Source organism: Dasypus novemcinctus, chromosome 22 (genome assembly GCF_030445035.2).
Source record: "Dasypus novemcinctus isolate mDasNov1 chromosome 22, mDasNov1.1.hap2, whole genome shotgun sequence".
NCBI classification, from domain to species: Eukaryota; Metazoa; Chordata; class Mammalia; order Cingulata; family Dasypodidae; genus Dasypus; species Dasypus novemcinctus.
The window spans coordinates 13097513-13119899 of record NC_080694.1 but is presented as its reverse complement, the minus strand read 5'-3'; the positions used below and the strand labels follow the sequence as shown (position 1 = coordinate 13119899).

General features: G+C 34.8%; 1 protein-coding gene and 1 pseudogene across 1 annotated transcript; both read right to left on the bottom strand.

Annotated features, from left to right (window-relative positions):
• Positions 1-14754: 14754 nt before the first annotated feature.
• Positions 14755-16620, bottom strand: LOC101439270 (double-strand-break repair protein rad21 homolog pseudogene; annotated as a pseudogene).
• Positions 16621-18755: 2135 nt separating this feature from the next.
• On the bottom strand, positions 18756-19583 carry LOC101439700 (olfactory receptor 14C36-like). The gene has a single exon (XM_004475681.3). The coding sequence runs from the start codon at positions 19581-19583 to the stop codon at positions 18756-18758; it is 828 nt and encodes a 275-aa protein (XP_004475738.3).
• Between the last annotated feature and the right edge of the window lie 2804 nt (positions 19584-22387).

Genomic DNA, 22387 nt, shown 5'->3' with positions numbered 1-22387 from the left:
GCCATCTTTCTTTCTCTCCAGGTTCTCAGCATGGACAATTATAATTCTGTATCTTGGTCAGGAAAGAATTGTATGACGATGGAAGTACCATTATTAATAATTTGGTACCATTAGCTTTCATAGTAACCATAGTACAATTTTGTTTTTGCATACAGGGAGGACTCTTTCCAATACATAATGATCTATGGTCAAAAGGAAGGGTAAGATTATATATTTTCTTTCCTTCTTCATCAGGTTTTAAGGGTAGTCTATCATCTACAGGCCCAGGAAACACATACGTTTTATTCAAAAGTAAAGGAAATGATGGCTCCCTCCATTTTAGAGCATGTATTAGAGGTGGATTAGGAATGCATTCCCAATAAGTATGATTTTCACCTGCATGACCCAGAGTTACTATTAATTTGATCAGGAGAGGAGAAGTCATCATCAAAGTTCTCTTTCTTCTCTATCCACAATTTAATCCATCGAGCTGGCAGCCAACATTTTTCCCCATCTTCTGTAATGACAAGAGCATATCCATGTCCCCCACTTCTACCAAAGCAGGGTACCATGTATTATCTAAAAGCTTTTATATTATATCAGTTGTTGAAGGTTTTTACAATGTCCTGATTTTCCCTCCCAGAACCATCCAACTGATGATGTATGAGTGTTAGCCTGAATGTTAGGAATGCTTAGAGTGCAAAGAGCTTTGCTTCATATAACGGCTGGCCAAAAATCATTAACTAAACAAATCTCTGTTATGTCTGTGGGGGATGTCCCTTCATTCCCCCCTTTTTTATTTAAAAAGTTATATAACTAGGTTTTTAAAATACCATTAGTTTTTTCTACAGTAGCTTGTCCTTGGGGATTATAGGGGATTCTGGTACTATGTTGGATATTCCATGCTTTACAGAAATTAGACAATGATTTACTAGTATATGCAGGGCCATTGTCAGTTTTAATCTTATTAGGAGCACCCATAATAGCCATAGTAGGAAGACAATGATGAATAACATGTTTTGCAGTTTCTCCTCTCATAGCAGAATCCTAAGTATATTCACTACATGTATTTACAGTTACATGGATGTGTGCTAATCTGCCAAAAGTAAAACAATATCCACACTTTCAGAAAGAAAAGCAGTTTCAATATGGTTAACAGTATAGCAAACATAGGCAGAATCAGCTACTATATTAATGGGTTCATGTATATTAGAAAGTAATTGAATAACAGCTGACATTTCTGCTTTTTGGGGTGATGTTTGTTTAGTATCAATTTTTTTTTTCAGGAGACCATAATATCCAGCATTTCCTTTTCCATTTCCATCTGTAAAATATATACTAGAAGTTTTTATTCGTTGGTCCAATACTATTACACTGATGACAAAGGCTGTGTTTTGAAAAAATGTTAGATATTTATTTGATAGTTAATGTGTATCAAGTATCCCAATAAAATTAGAAAGAGCAGTTGACCGTAATAAATTGTTTTGCCATAATTCAGTAAATACTTTTGCTTAATATTATGCTGAAACAATGGTAAATTTTAAGGAATTTTATACATGCTTTAAGTATTCATATGAAATTTTTACTCATACAACTTTAATTAACAGAGGGTTAGAGAATTCCATTTAATTTTATAATACTTTTAAACACTTTCCATTCAAATTATAACATAGTAAAGGAACTTAGCTATTTTATTACTTTCCTTTTTACAAGGCAAAAGAACAAATCTTTTGCAAGTTTTTGAAATAAAAAGATACTTTGCAGGATTTTACCTTGAGAAAGCAGCTTTGAACATTATGTTCCTTTGAAAATGATGCCTTGCTTCTTAGAAAACCAAGGAAATGATAAGGTTAAACTACAAGAAGCTATTTTGATAAAACAGACTTTCTTTGTATACTGATTATTCAGGGGAAAAACTCTATAAACTTTTACTAAAACAGACTAATGGCCTGAGAAACATTAAGCAATAACAAAATTTAACTCTGTATTAGAATAAAAATTGATTTTAAAACTTTTAAGACTTATAGCCAGACCTATCAATTCTTATTTAGCTTTAACGAACCATAAACAAGCTTGTCAAAATAATGATTCAATTTGGATACATGCAAATATAAGTTTTCTTTCTTTCAAATAGCTAGTAGCATGCAATACTAGAAACAGGTTTTAGAAACAAGTTGGCAGGGGAGGCTGGCCACCAACAAGTTTTCCTGTTATAAAATTACCTTTTGTTATTACTATTATTAGTTCAGATTTAGTTTAATAATGGTTTTTTGGAATTAGCCATTTAAACACTTGTTTAAAAAGATTTATTTATTTATTTTTCTACCCCCCCATCCCAGTTGTCTGTTCTCTGTGTCTATTTGTTGCATCTTCGTTGTCTGCTTCTGTTGTTGTCAGCAGCATGGGTATCTGTGTTTCTTTTTGTTGCATCTTGTTGTGTTAGTTCTCCATGTGTGCAGCACCATTTCTGGGCAGGCTGTATTTTCTTTCACATTGGGCGGCTCTCCTTATGGTGTGCACTCCTTGCGCATGGGGCTCCCCTATGCAGGGGACACCCCTGCGTGGCACAGCACTCCTTGCGTGCATCAGCACTGCACATGGGCCAGCTCCACACAGGTCAAGGAGGCCCAGGGTTTGAACCACAGGCCTCCCATGTGGTAGACGGATGCCCTAACCACTGGACTAAGTCCACCGTCAGCCATTTAAACACTTTAAACAATGCTTCCATAAACATTATTATTTATAACCATATAGACTACAATTATATTATCATAAGACAAATTTTACCTTTATAGAACATATTCCTTTACCCAAAGTTACCAGTATTGTGGTAACTTACCACATGCATTCAAGTTTCATCCTGCATATGTTCTTTCTGATTTTATAAAAAACCAACGGTCTTATTTTAGGACAAAATATACTTTTTTGAACAAACATCAAATTTTAGTTAGCACTTATACAAACTTTTACCTTTTAAAATATTTATTCAAGTTTTACATCTTTTATGTTATTTTGTGAAGAAAAATAAACTACTCATTTCAATTTAGGCAAGAATCATTTTTATGAAGAGATAGCAATTTCATTAATTATGGCTTACAGTTTTTACTATTGTAGAGATCTCATTAACATTTAAACTTAAGTATTAAAATAAGCACTTATTTAATTTTTGGCCATTTGAATAGACCTCTTATAGACATTTTTATTTATTTTATATCATCCTCTGGAGGTATCAAAATATACACTGACATTGAACAGACAAACACAAAACATGTACAACACACCAATAGAAGCATAAAGTTTATAATTTGACTCATAATTTTTACTTTCTTACATTTTCAGTATAGCTGTTTTCAAGTTCTCCATTATTTCATATCTTAGATTTTATTGTTTTGAAGATTTCTTCTGGAATCCATGTTGCCTGTAACATGCAAGCTTGTGCTTGGAAACACTTTTATTAGTTATCAGCAACGAGTTAAGATAATTTGAGCAGCATAAATATAGTTAAGCCTTTTATTTAGCAGTTTAGACAGACTGTTAACACAAATTTTTTTTTAATTAGTACTTTTACGACTACACTGAGATTTGAAGTTCAGGTATAAACTATTGATTCAAAACCAAAAATTTCTTTTATCACCTTGATAAAAATTTTGTACTAATTTTATTATTTTGGTTAAATAAGCATGGAAACAAAACAGAACACCAATGTTGCCATGTTTTTCTCCTTTTCCAGTGGTTTAATTCTATTAACCCCCACTAGCCCAAAGCTACATTATCATGTAGTAGCAGGGGGTTTACAGAATTGCCACAAGAATAATTTCCTTATTTTAGTTAGCACTTAAACAGAAGTTTTCTTACAAGCCTAATTTCACTAACAAGGTCCTTATTTAGCACTTCTGCCTGTTTTAAATCTTTCAATAGTTTAAAAATAGTTTAAAAGGTATTGGTTCATGATGAAACTTGACACCCCCTTGTTGATTACTTTTATCTGATGGAGCGTTCATAATGTAACTGGAAAAGCTGATAATTGCATGGCCTCTAGATACTCTTGTTGAGATACTTGCAATAAACAGTGCATTAAAGGTGTTTGAGAAGTGGGGTTGGGAACAACTATCTTATTAATATATGGTAAAGCATCTGCCATATCTGAAAAAAATTCAGGTGCTGAGGCTGAGGCAGCCATAAGTGGCAGCTCATCAGTTGCAGTAGATTGAACTGGATATAAGCTAGAATAACCATCTGGATGAGATATGTGGACATTGGACATTTCATTAAAGCAGACAGTTATGTTTTTATCTATAAATCTATAAATAAGTATTAGGATTAGGCATAAAGCCAGGAGATTCTCCTCCACCTTTTGGCTCAGAATTTAGTTCTTTCAAAGGGCCCTCCATTTTTTGTTTGTCTATGGATTTTAAAAATATAGTAATTTCTTCTTCATCATCATCCTCTGATTGTAAAGGAACTAAAGTGGCAATAATTTGGTGGCACAAGGCCCACACAGATAAAGGAAGAGATTCCCCTTTTTGATATGCTCTTTGAAGGGCTTTCAGTACACATCTCCACTGTTTCAAATTTAAAATGTTATGCCCCTGAGGCTGAAACCAACAACCATGCTTTCATATTAAAGAAAGCAATTCTAGTAACTCAGAGGTTTTTACAGGCACCCCAGTAGTGTTCAACAAGGTTTTTAACACTTGTGAATATTCTTCCACATGTCCCATTTGATTACCTATTACCCTGATGATCTGCAGAAATTTTACATACCAAAAAGACTCAAGTCAAACTCCTTTGGACATCATTCACAATCCTCATAGGAGTCCTTTCCACTGGTTCCTTGATATTGTTTTGGAAACTCTTCTTCAGACCCCACATTGGGCACCAGATGTTGGAGATTTGGGCCCAAAGGGTATTGGGAATGAAACAAAGAGAAAGAGAGAATGAAACAAAGAGAAAGAAAGAGAGAGAGAGATGGGATCAGGGGGTCTGTGAGTAGAGACTCCTCAGACAACTTTATTATCTCCAAGTGGCATTATATGTACTCAAGCTACCATGAGCACAAGAAATAACATGCAGCTGCACATTAATAAATCTCACAAGCTAAAGAACAAAAAATTTTATCTCAGAGTACAAGGTCCTAGTGCTCCTTCAAATGACAAATTGTGTTTGCTCATATTTCTCCTTGCCCTGGACAGCTTCATCCTGTTGACCTGAAAGTCTTAATTGCTGCATTCCTATGTTAAAAGTGTAACCATGGAAACAGCACATCTCTTCCTGCAAGAACACCATGCCTTTGTTTCCAACACTTTATGTGTCTTTGTTAGTGATGTTGGTATCATAGAATGAGTTAGGTGATACTTTCCCACTTCTGTTTTTTGGAAGAGTTTAAGCAGGTAAATGTTAGGTTTTTCCAGAATGATTGATAGACTTTGACCATGAAGCTATCTGGTCCAGTGTTTTACAATGTTGGGAGGTTTTTATGACTATTTCATTTGCACTACTTATGATGGTTTGTTAAGTATTTCTACTTCTTTTGTCAATGAATGCTGCTTTTGTGTTTATTGAAATTTGTTGATTTCATGTAAGTTATCCATTTGTTGGCATTCAATTTTCCAAGTATCCTCTTATGATACTCTGTTTCTGTTGGATCAGTCATGATATACCCTCTTTCATTTTTTATTACACTTATTTGCATCGTCTCTCTTTTTCCTTAGTCTATACAAGGGTTTGTCAATTTTATTAATCTTATCAAAGAACAAGATTTTGGGTTGTCCCTTAAATGTTTCTAGTGTTTTTAAATTCTCAACATAATTTAACTTTGCTCTAAATATTATTTCCTTCTTTCTGCTTGCTTTGGGATTAGTTTATTGTTCTTTTTCTAGTTCCTCCATGTGTGCAGTTAGGTATTTGATTTTAGCTTTTCCTCCTTTGTTAGAATAGGAATTTATGGTTATAAATTTCCCTTTCAGCACTGCTTTAGCTGTCTCCCATATTTTTGATATGCTGTGTTCTCATTTTCATTTATTTCTAGGTAATTCATTATTTCTTTTTCAATTTCCTCCTTGACCTACCAATTGTTTAAATGTGTTAGCTTATTTCCACATATTTGTGCTAAATTAATTTTCAGCTTCATTCCAATATGGTCAGAAAATTTACTTTGCATAATTTCAAATATACTAAAAAGATGTGATGTATTAGTTCTAAAGGACAAAATGGCTGAAGTAAGTGCTACCTTTACAGTGATAACACTAAATGTTAATGTCTTAAACTCCTCAATCAAAAGACAAAGATTGTCAGAATGGATTAAAAAAAATGATCCACCTATTTGTTGTTTACAAGAGACTCACCATTGATGACCCAGAGACACTAAGATTATAAAAGTTCAAGGTTAGAAAAAGAAGAAAGGCTACAAATGGACAAATCCCTTGAAACAGACACAAAATAAACATGCACTTTAGAAGAAAGAGAAGACTTCAGCAGTTCAATTATAAGTAAAGAGATAAAGCCAGCCATCAATAATCCCACAAAAAGAAAAACAATCCCAAGACCTGATGGTTTCATAGAAGAATTCTATGAATTATTCAATGAATAATTAAGAGAAATTCCATTCAAGAAATTGAAGAGAACACTACTTAACATATTCAATAAGGCCAAACTTCTCCCTAATGTCAATGCCAGAAAATGCTATTACAAGGTAAGAAATTACAGACAGATTTGTTTTATGAATATAGAGGTGAAAAATCCTCAAAATACTTGCATATCAAATCCAACTGCCCATTATAATAATTATAAAATATGGTATGTAAAAATATCTCAATAAATTTCTTTAAAAATGAATTCATGATCAAATGATTTTATCCCAGGTATGCAAATTGATTAAATATTGGGACATAAATTAATATAATATACCAACATTAAGAAATTGAAAGGAAAAAACATGATCATCTCATTTGATGCAGAAAAGGCATCTAACAAAGTAGCATCCTTTCTTGATGAAAACAAATTACAAGACAGGAATAAAAGTCAACTTACTCCACATGATATAAGATGTGTATGAAAACCCCACAATTAACATCACATTCAATGGTGAAAATTTGAAAGCTTTTCCTCCAATATTTGGAACAATGATGCTTAATGTCACCACTCTTGTTTGACAATGTACTGGACATTCTAGTCAGAGAATTTTAGGCAAGAAAAATAAGTAAAAGGCAATCAAATTGGAAAGGAAGAAATAAAATTTCACTATTTGCTGATGACATGATCCTATATATAGAAATTCCCAAGAATCTATAATAAAGCTATCAGCTAATAAACAAATTCAGCAAGGTGGTTGAGTAAATGATTGATATGCAGATATCATTAGAATATTGGTCTGTATTTTTCCTTAATTGAGAAGTCCTAAATCTCAACAGTAAATAGTCAAAGAGTGAAATTTAAAAGTGTGCAAAAGCCTTGAATAGACTTTACGCCAAAGAGTTTATACAAATGGCTACTACAAAGCAGAAGAAATATACTCAATATCTCTAGCTTTTAGAGGAATTCAAATCAAAACCACAATGAGATACTATTTCACTCCCACTAGTATGAGTACTTTTAAAAGAGAGAAATTTATAAGTGCTGGAGAGGATGTGGAGTAATATGAAAACTTATTACTAGTGGGAAGGTAAAATTACTTATTATTAGTGCTCAACTATGGAGGATATTTTGGCAGGTCTTCAGTTAAAAAAGTATAGAATCATCATGACCCAGCAATCCTTCTACTAGGTATATATCCAAAATAATTAAACCTGGTCTCAAACAAATATTTGCTCACTGATCTTCATAGCATCATTATTCAAAATTGCCTAAAGATGGAAGCAACACACATGCACACCAACCACTGAATGGATTAAAATATGTCGTGTATATATTCAATGAAATATTATTCAGCTGTAAGAAGGAATGAAGTCCTGATTCATGTGAATACATGAATGAGCCTTGAAGATATTATTCTGAATGATGTAAGCCAGATGTATAAGGAAAAACACTGTACGATCTCACTGATATGATGTATTAGAATTAGCAAGCTCATCTAGTTGGAATCTAGAACATAGTCTACCAGGTGGATAATTGGAGTTAATGTTTAATTTGTACAGAATTGCTCTTTGGGTTAATTGTAAAATTTTACAAATGGATGGTGTTGAAGAGAGCAAAATATTTTGAGTGAAATTAACAATACTGAATTATATACGTGATGAGCCAAGTGCCCACATGAGTACCCACATGATGAGCCAGTACCTGCATGGTGAGCCTAGTGCCCATGTGAGTGCCTATGTAGTGAGCCAGTGCCCACATGGTGAGCTGAGTGCCCCCTCAGCAAGCTGAGTGTCCACAAGGTGAGCCAGTGCCTGAATAAATGAGTCATGCAGCAAGATGATGAGGCAGCAAAAGGAAGATGAAGAGGAGAATCAAGGTAAAGCACAGCAGAGACCAGGAACTGAGGCAGTGCAAGTGACAGGGAACCTCTCTCCACATGAGAAGTCCCCAGGATCAAATCAGGGTGAATGCTAGAGAATAGAGATGAGAAGATAAGAAAAAAAGAGAAATAGATACAGAAGGTCACACAGTGAATGGACACAGAGAGCAAAAACAAGAGGGTGGGTGAGGAGGAAGGAAAGAAAGAAAATTAAAAATTAAAATACAAAACATAAGATTGAGTAACACAATAAACCCTATTATAAACAATGGACTATAGTTCATAGAGGAAGTATAACAATGTTCTTTCATTAATTATAACAAAAGTCCCACACTAATGCAAAGTCTTAATAATAGAGTGGTGCATTTGTATAAATATACTTAATATAAATTATGGACCAGAGTGAATAGTACAATTTTATTATTTTTCCATCAATTGTAACAAAGGTCCCATACTAATGCAAAGTGTCAACCATAGGAGGAATTGTAGGAATGTTGTATTGTTTACATGATTTTTCTGTAATCCTGCAACTTACCTAATTAAAATTTTAAAATAAGAATTATACACAAAATTTAACACTGAAAAAAGGAAGATCAAAGAAAAATTCTTCAGATATACAAAAGCAGAAAGAATTCTTTTTTAAAAACTTTTTTTAGAGAAGTTATACATAAAATATCATCAACTATTTTTAAGAACAATATTAAACATGATAAGCAACAAATATCAGAATAAATGTGTAATAAGAAACCAATGGTCTTTCTACAATCAAATATTTAATTATCTGCAATGTCTTTGCACAAAGGGGGAAATCATGGTTTATAGGCATGTTATATTGAAAATAAAGCTACAATAACAATTTCATGCACTTTCCATTCTCAAGAAACAATCATTAAAACAGTAATTATGATTTCAAAAATTTAAAATATTTCACATAATTTAAAAATTTTGGGGTATACACTGAAGTCTGATTCAAAAGTGATTCCCCCCTCCCCACAAAAGTGACAACACCTAAGGTAGGATATTCAGTGTGAATAATTTTTCCCTAAAAAGATTTTTTTAAAAAATTATTTTTCTTTATTATCTTTTAAATGTTACATTAAAAAAATATGAGGTCTCCATATATACCCCACCCTAACCATTCTATCCCTCCCACATCAACAACCTCTTCCATCATCATGGCACATCCAATGCACCTGGAGAATACATTCTGGAGAACCACTGCACCACATGGACAGTGGTCCACATTGTGGTCCGCACTCTTCCCCAGTCCACCCAGTGGGCCATGGCAGGACATATAATGTCCAGCATCTTTCCCTGCAGCACCACCCAGGACAAATCCAAATCCTGAAAATGCCCCCATATCATATTTCTTCTTCCCTCTCCCTACCATCAGCAGCTACCATGGCCACTTTCTCCACATCAATATTATAATTTCTTCCCTTACTTATCACAATAGTTACCCAGAAGAACACCAGTAAGTCCACTCTAACCTATACTCTATTCCTCCACTCTGTGGACCTTGGGATTGTTATGTCCAGTCCCCTTCTACATCAAGAGGGGGCTTAGATTCCACATGGATGATGGATGCAATTCTCCTGCTTGCAACCATAGGCACTCTTGGCTCCCTGGTGTGGTGGTTGATGTTCTTCACCTCCCTGTTAGCTGGCCAGGGTAAGTCCAATAAACCAGAGGGTAGGAATTGCAAGTGTGCTGAGGCTCATGCCTGGCTGTCACATGGACAGCCCAGAGACTCAGATCTCCTGAGTATACAGCAACCTAAGCATCAAAATCAGATCCAGTGAAAGTAACAGAAGAGGCATGTGTAGAAAGTTCAAATCTGCATCCAACTCCATCACACTCAGGAACACAAATTCCAAAGTAGGGACAACTGACATGGCCCTGAACTCCAGAGCCCTCTGCCATGACCATAAAACCTGTGGGTCTCTATAGGCCTCAGGAGAACCAGCACCTGGGTTTCTATCTACTTTATCTCTGGTACCTAGCTGAGGCATGCATAAGCATTACCCCACTGAAGAATGCCCAATTTTTTTTGGAGACTCATAGCCATATAAACTCATTTGTCCTTTCCATTTCCTCCTTTTACCAAATGTCAAAAAGCAGTTTTTAATATCTGATATTACATGTACACTGAGATATTCTGCTGGTCTGAGTAGACCCCCTTTATTCAAAGTCTTTTTCTAGTTACATCATCAACTGGTGCTTGGAAGTAATCCCTTGGCACCAGGGAGGCTCATCCCTGGGAGTCATGTCCCATGCTGGGGGGAAGGGAATGCCTTTACATGCTGAATTTTGCTAAGAGAGTGGCCATATTTGAGCAACATGGAGGCTCTCAGGAGGTAACTCTTAGGCACCCTGAAGCTCTAGGCCTAGTTCATATTTCAGGCACACAGGCTCATAATTGGAGCCATCAGTATCAAGGGCTTAATGCTGGACCATCCATCTTTGTTGGTCTTTGCCAGTACACTTGGGAGATTGTTGCTGTTCCATTGGGGAATCTGATAGAGCTCCCCTGGCTAGGAATTCAGCACTCTCTCAGTTGTCATTTCTACTGAAACCACTATGAAAATATCCAAACATTTTTATGTACCCTGTATAAATGACCTGGAGAACCCCCTTCCCAACCATGTGCCCCTATCAATAACATCCCACACCAGTGTTCCTCCCTGCTATAGTTGAACCCCTCTGTAGTCCAAAATTTCTTTAAAAAGGAAATCTATTATATTTACAGGTTCATTAATAGTAAAATGGAATATACTGCTGAGTTTAAAGGTTCTATATAGAATATATAGTAGTTTAGAAAAGTTAAATAAAGGAAAACTAAATTGGGGTATCAAAAAAAGAAAAAATGTAAAAGCATTGTTTTTAACATTTTGCATTTCATAACTGCTATAGGTGTTGCCCTATATGTACAGTGGCAAGTACAATTTCTTCCATTTCTTTCTCAGTGCCTGCATTCTTTCTTTTATTCTAATTACTAAGTTTATCTTCACATAAGTTTTAGATCACAGTAATTCACATATACAATACATGGTACTCCCACAAATCCAACATCAAACAATTTGTCCCTTCCCCAGCAATGATCTTTTTACATGACCATGTTTTATTTGCTGCAGCTGACGTACAGATATTGAAACAATAGTTTTCAATCATGGTTCCATTTGCATTTGCATTATGGTTTATATTTATGGCTATACAATTTTCTAAATTTTAATTATCTTAAGTTTTACATTATGGTTGGATTTTAGTCTATAGATTTTTATACATTTTTGGTGTAATTTCACATGTCCTCTATCCATCATTGCATTATCTTATGGAGCAGTTCTGTTACCTCACAATTACACTGATTCCAACTATTCAGCACCACTTTCCCCCTCCCTTCAGCGCACACCATGACAATCAATCTTCACTACTTGAAGGACCTTATTCAGAGATACTTGCAACAATGTTGAGAGCTTGACATACTTGACAGCTTGAACCCACTAGGAGTCACCAATTCTCTTAAGAGATACAATTCCCTCTGTTTGAGAACATCGGTCCTCCCCAGGATGTGGGTATACCTTCGTTCTCATTTTATGGGTCTCCACCCAATGATATAATCCAGTACGATAAAATGAGAACTCACACACTCCCTAGAAGATTGCCCTGTACCAGATTTCCCCCTTAAGCATCTTAAACAGGTAATCTTCCATATTGTATATTTTTAAGAGGTTTTCTCTACATTATAATTTCCACCACGTACCTGACAATCTTCTATATTCAAATGTTACCAGAACCTCCCTCAAATTTCTTGGGCCATTTGACCCATCCTCCCATCCCTAGGCCCCCTCAAGCCCACAATGCCCCACCCAAAGTATCCCTATGCCCTCATTTTATCTCTTCCCTGTACAAATACTTACCTTCAGCTTATCATAGATTTCACCCATGTAGGTGTCATCTCACAACTTTCCTCCATCCCCCAACTTTCTCTAAGTTTATCAGGCAGTCTCTAACTCTCTGAGATAGCTTGGTTTACTTATTTCATATCAGAGAGGTTGTGTAGTATTTGTCCTTCAATGCCTGGGTTGCTTCACTCAACAAAAGGCTCTCAAGATTTATCCATGTTATCACGTGTGTTTGTACTGTATTTGTCCTTATAGCTGAGTAGTATTTCATTGTATGTATAGACCACATTTTATTTTTCCATTAATCTGTTGATGCACATTTGGGTTGATTCCAACTTTTGGCAATAGTGAATAGGTCTGTTATGAACACTGCTGTGCATATGTCAGTTTGTGTCCTTGTTTTCAGTTCTACTGTGTATATACCCAGCAGTGGACTTGCTGGGTCATATGGCAAATCTATAGTTTTTTGAGAAACCTCCAAACTGTCCTCCAGAATGGCTGGATCTTTCCACATTCCCACCAGCAGTGGATGAGTGTTCCCTTTCCTCCACATCCTCTCCAACAATTACAATCTTCTGAGTTTTTGATAGCCATCAGTCTTATGGGAGTAAGATGGTATCTCATTGTTGCTTTGATTTGCATTTCTCTAATAGGTAGTGATTTTGAGCATTTTTTCATGTGTTTTTAAGTCATTTGGAGAGGGGTCTGTTCAAATATTTTTCCCATTTTTTAAAATGGGCTGCTTGTCTTTATTTTTGAGGTATAGGTGTTCTTTATATATGCAAGATATAAGACTCCTATCAGATACATGGTTACCAAATATTTTCTCCCATTGTGTAGGCTCTCTTTTCACTTTCATAACAAACTCCTTTGAGGTGCAGAAGGCTTTACTTTTGAGGAAGTCCCATTTATTTCTTTGTTCCTTTGCTGCTCGTGCTTTTTTTGTGAAGTTCATGAAGCCATTTCCTATTACAGGTTCCTGTAGATGCTTCCTAAGGCTTTATGCTTTCCAAAGTCTTTATGGTCTTGGCTCTTAAATTTAGGTCTTTGATCCATCATGAGTTGATTTTTGTATAAGGTGTGAGTTGCTAATCTTCTTCCATTCTTTTACATATGGATATCCAGTTCTCCAGGCACCATTTGTTGAAGAGGCCATTATCTCCCAGTTGACAGGGTTTGGCAGCCTTGTCAAATACCATATGACTCTATATATGAGGATTTATATCAGAAATCTCAATTTGGTTCCATTGGTCAATGTGTCTATCCTTGTGCCAATACCATGCCATTTTCACTACTGTAGCTTTGTAGTATATTCCTCCAATGTCATTTTTCTTTTTCAATATGTTTTTGGCTATTCTGGGCCTCTTTTCTTTCCAAATAAATTTCATAGTTAGTTTCCCTAGCTCATTAAAGAATGTTGCATTGATTTTTACTGGGATTGCATCAAATCTGTAAATCAGTTTTGGAGGATAGGCATCTTAATAATATTTAGTCTTCCTATCCATGAACAGGGAATATTCTTCCATGTATTGATAAAAATAGTCATGCCATTTTCTTGCTGTCTGGGCTGTTAATAATAAAACCTTTATTTGGATGTGTGTGTCTATTTAATATAAGTTGTAGGAAGCAAGAGAAGATTTTTGTTACAACTCTTAAAATTCCTAGAACAAGAATGCACAGCACTGGAAAAAGAGATCAGTTCTAAATCTTAATAATACTTGTCAGAGAATCTATTAGTTTTCACAGCATTGTGTGCTTGAAGTGTAAGTCATCCAGGTGTATAATTTTCAATCCATGTGTCCTTCCATGAATATCTTGCATTGTTATTAAACATTTAAACTAATGATTAAGAAGCATCCTCAAAATATTATTGCTAACTAAAGTACCTTACATTTGGTGTATTTTTCCCCAATCCCACTTTATTATTACTATTTAATTTTTTATATTAATTTATGTGTCTATACATAAACAATAATTGTGCAATATGAATTTAAATTTATGAAGCAAACATGCACATTATAAATTTTAATGAAATTCTCAGACTTATTTGGCGACAGGATTAACTTGTCAAAGTAATAATTGATAGCTAAGATAAAAATCATGACTTTCAACTGTTACTTAACATTATTATATGCTCCAATATTGCACATATCTATTCTGAAGAGTTAAAATAATCTTCTAGGTCCTTGAGGTGCTTGTTTTCTCCATCAGAACACAAGCACAATCCAAATAAGAAGTTCCCTTAAAGATGAAATTGATAAATTAAAAATTCTGGAAATAAAAACATGAAAGAAACAGGCAGAGACATTGTACAGACAAAAATCTAAATTTTCTGGAAGGTATTTTTTGTATGTGTCCTGCATTTGGGGGAAATTTGTACACAGTAGTGAAATTAACACTAGCTATAATGTTTCTACCTGCTCAAAAAATATGCAATCTTGGTCTAGGTGTGGTGATGGTGTCACTGTATGGCTCTTCCTATGTCAGATCAACAATTTGTTGCTTTTTAAGACCCAAGAAACTGTAGGACTTTGCTGCAGCTTGTTTTCCACTTATGTTTTAACAAAGCTCAAGCAAACTGATAGATTCAGCTCCAGTTTTAGCAAGAGCTCACTGAACAACAAGAAGCTTATGCTAAGTTATTTTGTTCCATTTTCTTTCTTCTTAATTGTGATAATCTCCAGAATGATCTTTATTATCTCCTTTCTCTTTTTCTATTTCCTTCTTCTTTTCTGGTAGAAGTTCTAGCCCTGGTATTAGCAGACAGACCTTTGGAGGCCCTTTGGGAGGGAGCTCAACATGGTATATTCCCGTCTGCTCAACCACCTGAGGAGGCATCATAGGATCTGGGTAAACTTGTCTAGCCTTTTGCTTAACTCCCTTAGGTAGTGGTGGGGGTATGGTTGCCTCATCTAAATTTGTTCTGCTGGTTTCCATCACTGGAGGTGGCTTGGTTCTTCCAAAATGGGCTCATCAGTAACTTCACATTGCTGATGTTGCTGTTGCTCCTCCTCCCTGGAAAATTCTGGATTTTCAAATTCATTAAGTAACTCATTCAAATTACCAGCTTCTCCTTCTTTCCTCTTTTTTGAAGGTCTTCTGGTACAAGCAGTATATAACAGCATGTAAAGAACTTCAGTAGTTTATTATATCACAAATGTTGAGCAGGGAATGAGAAAAGTTTTCTACTCCCCCAGTCTTTTTCCACATCACCGATTTCTTGGTGGGTGGTGTCAGATCTGAAGTAGTGACAACTTAGTTATAATAATCAGAGTATTCACTTAGTTGAGTTTTAATTGTCTTACTATCCAATTCTTTTACACTATTAATTATTAATTAGCTCCTTCCTCCTCTTGGCTCTTGTTTCTTTGACAGTGATATCAGTAGGTTCAAGAGCAAATGCTTCTTCATTCTGAACAAATGTTTGATCAGTCATAGTTGGCATTAGTTCAACGTGATTCACTGAATCAGGGCCATCAGGCCTACCCATTGATACATTATCATTCCCATCCATACCAACCATGTGCAGGCTGTTCTAGCAACATCCCTGCTGTCTCAGAGAGGGCAGAAAGATCATCAAAGATTCTGCCATCATCATTACTAATAAATTTGTCATCTGATATATCTCCATTACCTTCTCCTAAATTGTCATCTTTATTTTGTCTTCATATTCTGCAAGGTTAATTTTCTCATTCTGATTTCTCATTCTGCTCAGGGCCAAGTAAGAGTTTAGAAAATGTCCCCCTTTTAATTTTCATCATTCTCAAAAGTGCTGCCTTCTCTCATTATTTCACAGTCATCCATTCTAAAGCTGCTAAAATCATTTTCTTGTATCATACTGATGTTCCCACTCCTCTCATGGTTATCCCTTCCATTCTGGTTTAGGCTGAACAATTGGGCCACATCAGAGTCATCTAAGTCAGGCAGTAGTTGATCAAAGTCATGGAACTTTTCATGCATGATAATGACATTATAAGCTGCTTCCTGATTTTCCTCAGGCAAGTGGACTATACCTGGTCAAAAAGCCATCTTTGTGTTAATGAATGCCTCATTAGAGTCTGCAAGGAGATATTTCTCTTTCCTGTGATAGATTGGAGCTACTTCCAGTAAGAGATGTCCTGATGTTCAAAGTGTCATCTTCACCTTGGGACAGAAGATACTCTCCACACTGTTCTCTAAATTTCATTCAAACACATGGTAATTGGTTAACTTCTTATCCCAGTGGGCTGCTAGTCGAAATTTGTCCAGAGGCCCTCTGTCACTGAGGACCAAATGCATGTAGAACATTGTTCTGATTGACCATGAAATAGGAGGAAACCTTACTCTCCACCAGGACTGTGGTCAGCCTGAGTGGTTCTGTGAAAGAAAAAGGGTCAGGAGAGGAGGCAAAAAAGAGGACAAGCCCTTGTGCAGTGAAGCTTCAGAGTAGCTTCCACTGCTGCCAGGCCCATGCCTCTGCTCTTCCTACACTCACCTGAAAGAATTCATCACCATGTGCACACTTCAAGAAATGTTGAAGGAGTCCTTTATAGAGAAACTTGATGATGTGTGCTGAAAATGTTTATCTACACAAAGGACCGAAAGGCACCAGAAATGATAAATAGATGGATAATTATAGGATTGTTTTGTTAACAGAGAGAGATTGAGAGGTGAGGAATTTTCTTGTTTTATTATTATTACTGAAATAATGAAAATGCTCTAATAAAGATTGAAGTGATGAACACACAGCTATGTGGTTATACCAAGAACCATTGATTGTACACCTTGGATGAGTTGTATACTTTATTAAATTGAATCAATAAAATTGATTAAAAAATGAAAGTCTGGCAGGAGAAACATGGAACAAAGAACAAATAGAACCAAACAAGTTGTAATATCATACAATTAAACCTAAACATACCTATAATTACAATTAGTTAACCATCATAGTTAAAAGGGAGAGATTTTCTCATAATATTAAATGCCAAATCCAAATTTATCTTGCCTTCAAAAATGCACTTTAAACTTGAAGAAATATCTTAAATATATAAAAGATAAATTAAAATGTACACATTAACACTAATTTAAGTAGAAAATGAAGCATAGACTCTTTTCAGAGATAAAGAAGGTAATTCCACAGTGATTGATGGCCATTCAAACAAGATAACATAAAAATATGAAACACTTCTGCAGCAAATAATATAGTCTCAAAATATGTGAAGCAAACTGATAGACCTGAAAGTGAAATAAACATGTGAACAATTATATTAAGAGATTTTGACCCTTCCCTCTTGCTATTTCTGAGGTCAAAGAATATATTTTGTATGGGTTTGATCTTTTGAATATTGTGGATTTATAGCCCAGTAAATGGCCATTTTGGAAATGTTCAATGTGCTTTAATATATTGAAATTTTGTGGTATACTGTTCTACAAATATCAACTAGGTCAATTTGGTAAATTGTGTTGTTCAAATATGGAAGTTATCCTTATTTTTATCTTATTGTTTTGTCGGTTTTTGTGCACCATCTATTAAACTGTTTTAATACACTACCCTTTTTCCATTACTCCATTTTGGCCTCTTAATTTTGCTTCCTATATTGTCATGTTATGTCTTTATGTGTATAAAATTGTCATGCCACCTTGTTATTGATTATTTCAAAATGATATTTCAAAATATACAGGTAAAAGGCAAATATGCACACTGGCATTAGGGAATTGGTCTCCAAATTAGATTGTGCAAAAGCAGGGATTTAATTGTTTAGAGCATAAATTTTTTTTATGGAAACTATATAAGAACCAGTTTTAAATTGAGTTCACTGCAATTATTTTAAATCATGTTAATGTTTACACATTACAAGCTACATAATGCCTTAATACAATTACAAATATATGTAATATATAAATGTATACTCATATATGTGGTGTACATTATCATTTTACTGTAAATTCTCTGCAATAAATAATTGCACACAGTATAGTTTGAAACCATTATATTTCATCAGTTAATCACATGCTTCTGCTTTATAAAGATGAACTATATTATTTACAATATAATGATGGTTTAAATTTATGAATAAATATGTGATTATGTGTTTTATACTTAAATAAAGCAGGGAATATTATAACAGTTTTATTCTAGCAGTCTATCTAAATTTATAATTGGATCTATTATTTAAAGAGATAATTGGGAAGAAACCTATTTAGCATATAAGTTTTAGAAAATTGCATTAAGCAGTGATGTTTCAGGCATCAGTGTATGTGAAAGTTTGGGAGGGGAAAGATAAAAAAGTATGTTTGTTTTATTTCCATGCAGTTTCATAATGCAATGACTATCCCATAAAACTTGTGTTAAGGCCCCAACAATTGGAAATAGGCAGCAAAGTTAATTTTGAAGCATTTTGCAAATAACTTCATCAACATGGGATTATCTTGAAATAATTATCTTAATACTTTCCCAAATACAGCTTTTTGTTCATCATTTTCCTTACAGCCTCTTTTATCTGCTTGTTTCTAAGACTATAGATAACAGGATTCAAGAAAGGAGGAACTATAGAATAGAACACAGAGATGATCATATCCTGAAGTGTGGGTGAGTTGGAGGATGGCTTCAGATACACAGCAACAGCTGTACTGAGAAAGACAGTCACAACGAGCATGTGAGGGACACAGGTAGAAAAGGCCTTTCCTCGCTCTCCTTTGGTTGGAAACTTAAACACAGTAGAAAATATGTGAATATAAGACATGGTGATGAAAGCAAAGCAGACACAATCAATAACCCCCACAGAGATAAAAATAGAAATTTTGTTATTTAAGGTGTCAGAGCAGGAGAGCTTCAGTAGAGAGGGAATCTCACAGAAGAACTGATGGACCACATTGGACTGACAGAAGGGCAGCCAGAATGTGTTTCCAGTGTGGAATCCTGCAAAGACCACACCACTGAGTAGGGTGGCCAGTGTCATCTGGACACAGAGCCAAGGGTTCATGATCACAGAGTAGTGGAGGGGTTGGCAGATGGCCACATAGCGGTCCCAGGCCATGATGGTGAGCAATAGCAGCTCTATGTAAGCAAACCAAAACACAAGGAATATCTGAGCTGCACATCCAGCCATGGAGATTGCCTTGTTCTCAAGCAGGAAGATGACACATGCTTTGGGTACTGTAACAGAAATGTAGCACATGTCCAAAACAGAAAGATTTCTAAGGAAAAAGAACATGGGGATGTGAAGTTTCTTGTCCAGAGTGGTTACTGTGACAATGAGAAAGTTGCCCATCAGGGTTGCCAAGTACATTAGAAGGAATAGCATGGCATGTAAGACTCTGTCCTCCCAAACTTCAGAAAATCTTGTAAGTAGGAACTCAGTCACAGTGGTAGAGTTGGGCACCTTTGAGGAATATGCTTTGGACAGCAATAGAAAATGGAGAATCAATGTGAGGTGAAAAAGTTAACCTAAATATGTTTATCAATTGATATTTATCTAATTTTATTATCTGAAGCTCATTTTGGTTAGTAGGAAAGAACAATGTTGCTTTAAGCTCCTTTAGTCTTGTTGCTTCTGTATCTTACTTCCAGGGTAGAAGCTAAATAAATTTCATAGAGACAGATAATAGATTACTGGGGCAGGGGGTAGAGTGGGATTAAGATTTATTGCTTAATGAGAGCAGAATTTCTCTTTTAAATGATGGAAATGGGATTTTGATGATGGTAGAGTACTTTGAGTGTGTCTAATATAGGTAACTTGCACACTTGAAAATGATTAATATGGGGAATTTTGAGTTATATGCTGTAAAAAAGTATAAAAATAATGTTTAAGAGCATATAATCATGTTTGATTAATTTTCACTATATAGAATGTACTAGAAGAACAATTGGTAAAGTGGAAGATTGAGTTGATATAGGTAAGGCCTATATATACCCACTCATTAGAAGAATTCTGTAAGTGTTAACACTTATAGAATTAATTGATGGAATTAATTGATGACCAATCACAATCTGGATAAATATAAGAGGTTGCTTTTGCATGAGAGCCCCTCCAAATTTTACATGTGGTTGTAATTCATTAATTGCCCACAAAGTGGAAAATTGTTTTTTCCTCTTCTTCCACATATATAAATTTTGATACTGATTTCATTTTAAAATTCTCATAAGAATCGCTGTCTCGGATGACCACATTCTTATTTTCTACATATGTCTCTGCCTTGCATTTTGTAACATGCACTCTTTATTTTGATACTGGATTTTACAACAACCCTTCCTGCCCCTGAATATTTATTAAACCCTGTGGCTTGTTTTTGTTCCTTTCTTAGCCAAGATGGCATAAACAACCAAATGAATAATATGAACCACATTATTTATTTATAATTCCCTCTGTAATTTATTCACTATAATTCACATATTATATACTTTAGTTCTCAACATAACTTTGAAAAGTAGGAATTAATATATACAGTTTAAGAGTACAAAGACTGGTCCAGTTAAAGTTCAAGAAAATATTTTAATCCATGGAAATGTAAGAGAAAAGACAAACATTCAAAGCCAGGTTTATGTACAGCTATCCCATGAGATGTGACATATTTCCTTCATCAGCACTCCTGAGCCTCTTGAGCTTCACTGTTTCCCACTACACTGATCCCAGTCCCTCCTGCCAACTGATCAATTACTTGTACAATTCCATCACAGCCTGTCAAGGACTTCTGGAAGTAAGAGAATGTTTATATGGGTGTTTAAATCATAGTGATACAGAGCTGAAACATCGCTCCATTGATTTCCTACATAGTGAGTATCAAGTGTTACATATAAAATGTTCAAATCAATTTCTCTGTGACTCCATCTTTCCATATTTCCTGTCCAGATGCCCTATATTACCTGACTGTTTCAACTCAGAAATGAAAAAATGGCATTATTATGAGCTGATTTTTAACGCTTTTAAAAGATACATTAAAATCTTTTTCTCAGGCTCTTACAAATAACATAGTTTCATATCTATTTAAATTTCCTAAAATAACTTATGTTAATAGCTTAAGTATTTCAATAAAAACAATTGCTATGTATTTTCACTTGCTTCTCTCCATTATGTGCTGTTTTACAATGAACAGTCATCCATTTCTAGGACTCTAGTCTTCCTTCTCTCTTCTCTTGCTCCATTTCCATTAATGCCATTTTTTCATTATTTTCCATATGTTTTTGAACTTAAAACAGGGTTTTCCTGTTCAAAATATTTATTCTGAAATTCTGATCCATTAATTAAATGTTGTCTTTTGCAATTTTCTTTCATTAGCCTTTTTCAAACAATGTTTTACCTATCCATCTCAGATTTATATTTGAAACTTAGCAGTCTGGTTTTTCTCAGCATGTAAATATCTGACTCCAATAGCATACATCAGAAGACCAAGTGAGTGTTACTTCAATCTTCAGCTTCCTGTAATTCCTCAACTCTGTAGCATGTTATAAGGATTTCCACTCCTGCTGCCACATCTCTACCCTACTTTGACCTACTATAGGGCTTTAGTCTCTCATTTCATTAAAGATATTTGGGTGTAGTGGTCAAAGTTTCATTTCTCAATAGTGATGTGAAAATGGAGTTTTCTTATGATCTTCCAAAATTTGTAGTTCAGAATTCTATCTATCCACCTTCTTCTCTGTCCCTTTTCTACTTTATCTACTCCATTATTCTGTCCTCATTTAATTTTCCATTACTGTATCCCTGTCATTTCCTCTTCTTTAAAAACTTCATTCTTGTTTCCCCCTTATCCTTTACACAGACTGCAATCATTATCTATAACAATTCTGGAAAGTCAGTAAGATGTGTACCTTATTATATTTCTTAAATAAACTTCCATGAATAATTTAATGCTGTAATGTATTAGTTTCTGACTTCTGGTAACATATCACTTGCAGTAATTTCTTTTCAAAATATCTCATACCACTTAAAATTGATTGAATTTGATTATGTTTTTTTCTCCACCAGCTTACTATAAAATACATTAGTTCAAACAGTGAGTTATTGGCCTAAGATCAACTTAGATATATTATATGGCATCCTAGAAATCTGTAGGAAAATGTCTCCAAGAAATACCT

Excerpts from the sequence above, each read along its gene's own strand:
- LOC101439700 (XM_004475681.3), bottom strand. The coding sequence starts at position 19,583 with ATGGGCAACTTTCTCATTGTCACAGTAACCACTCTGGACAAGAAACTT.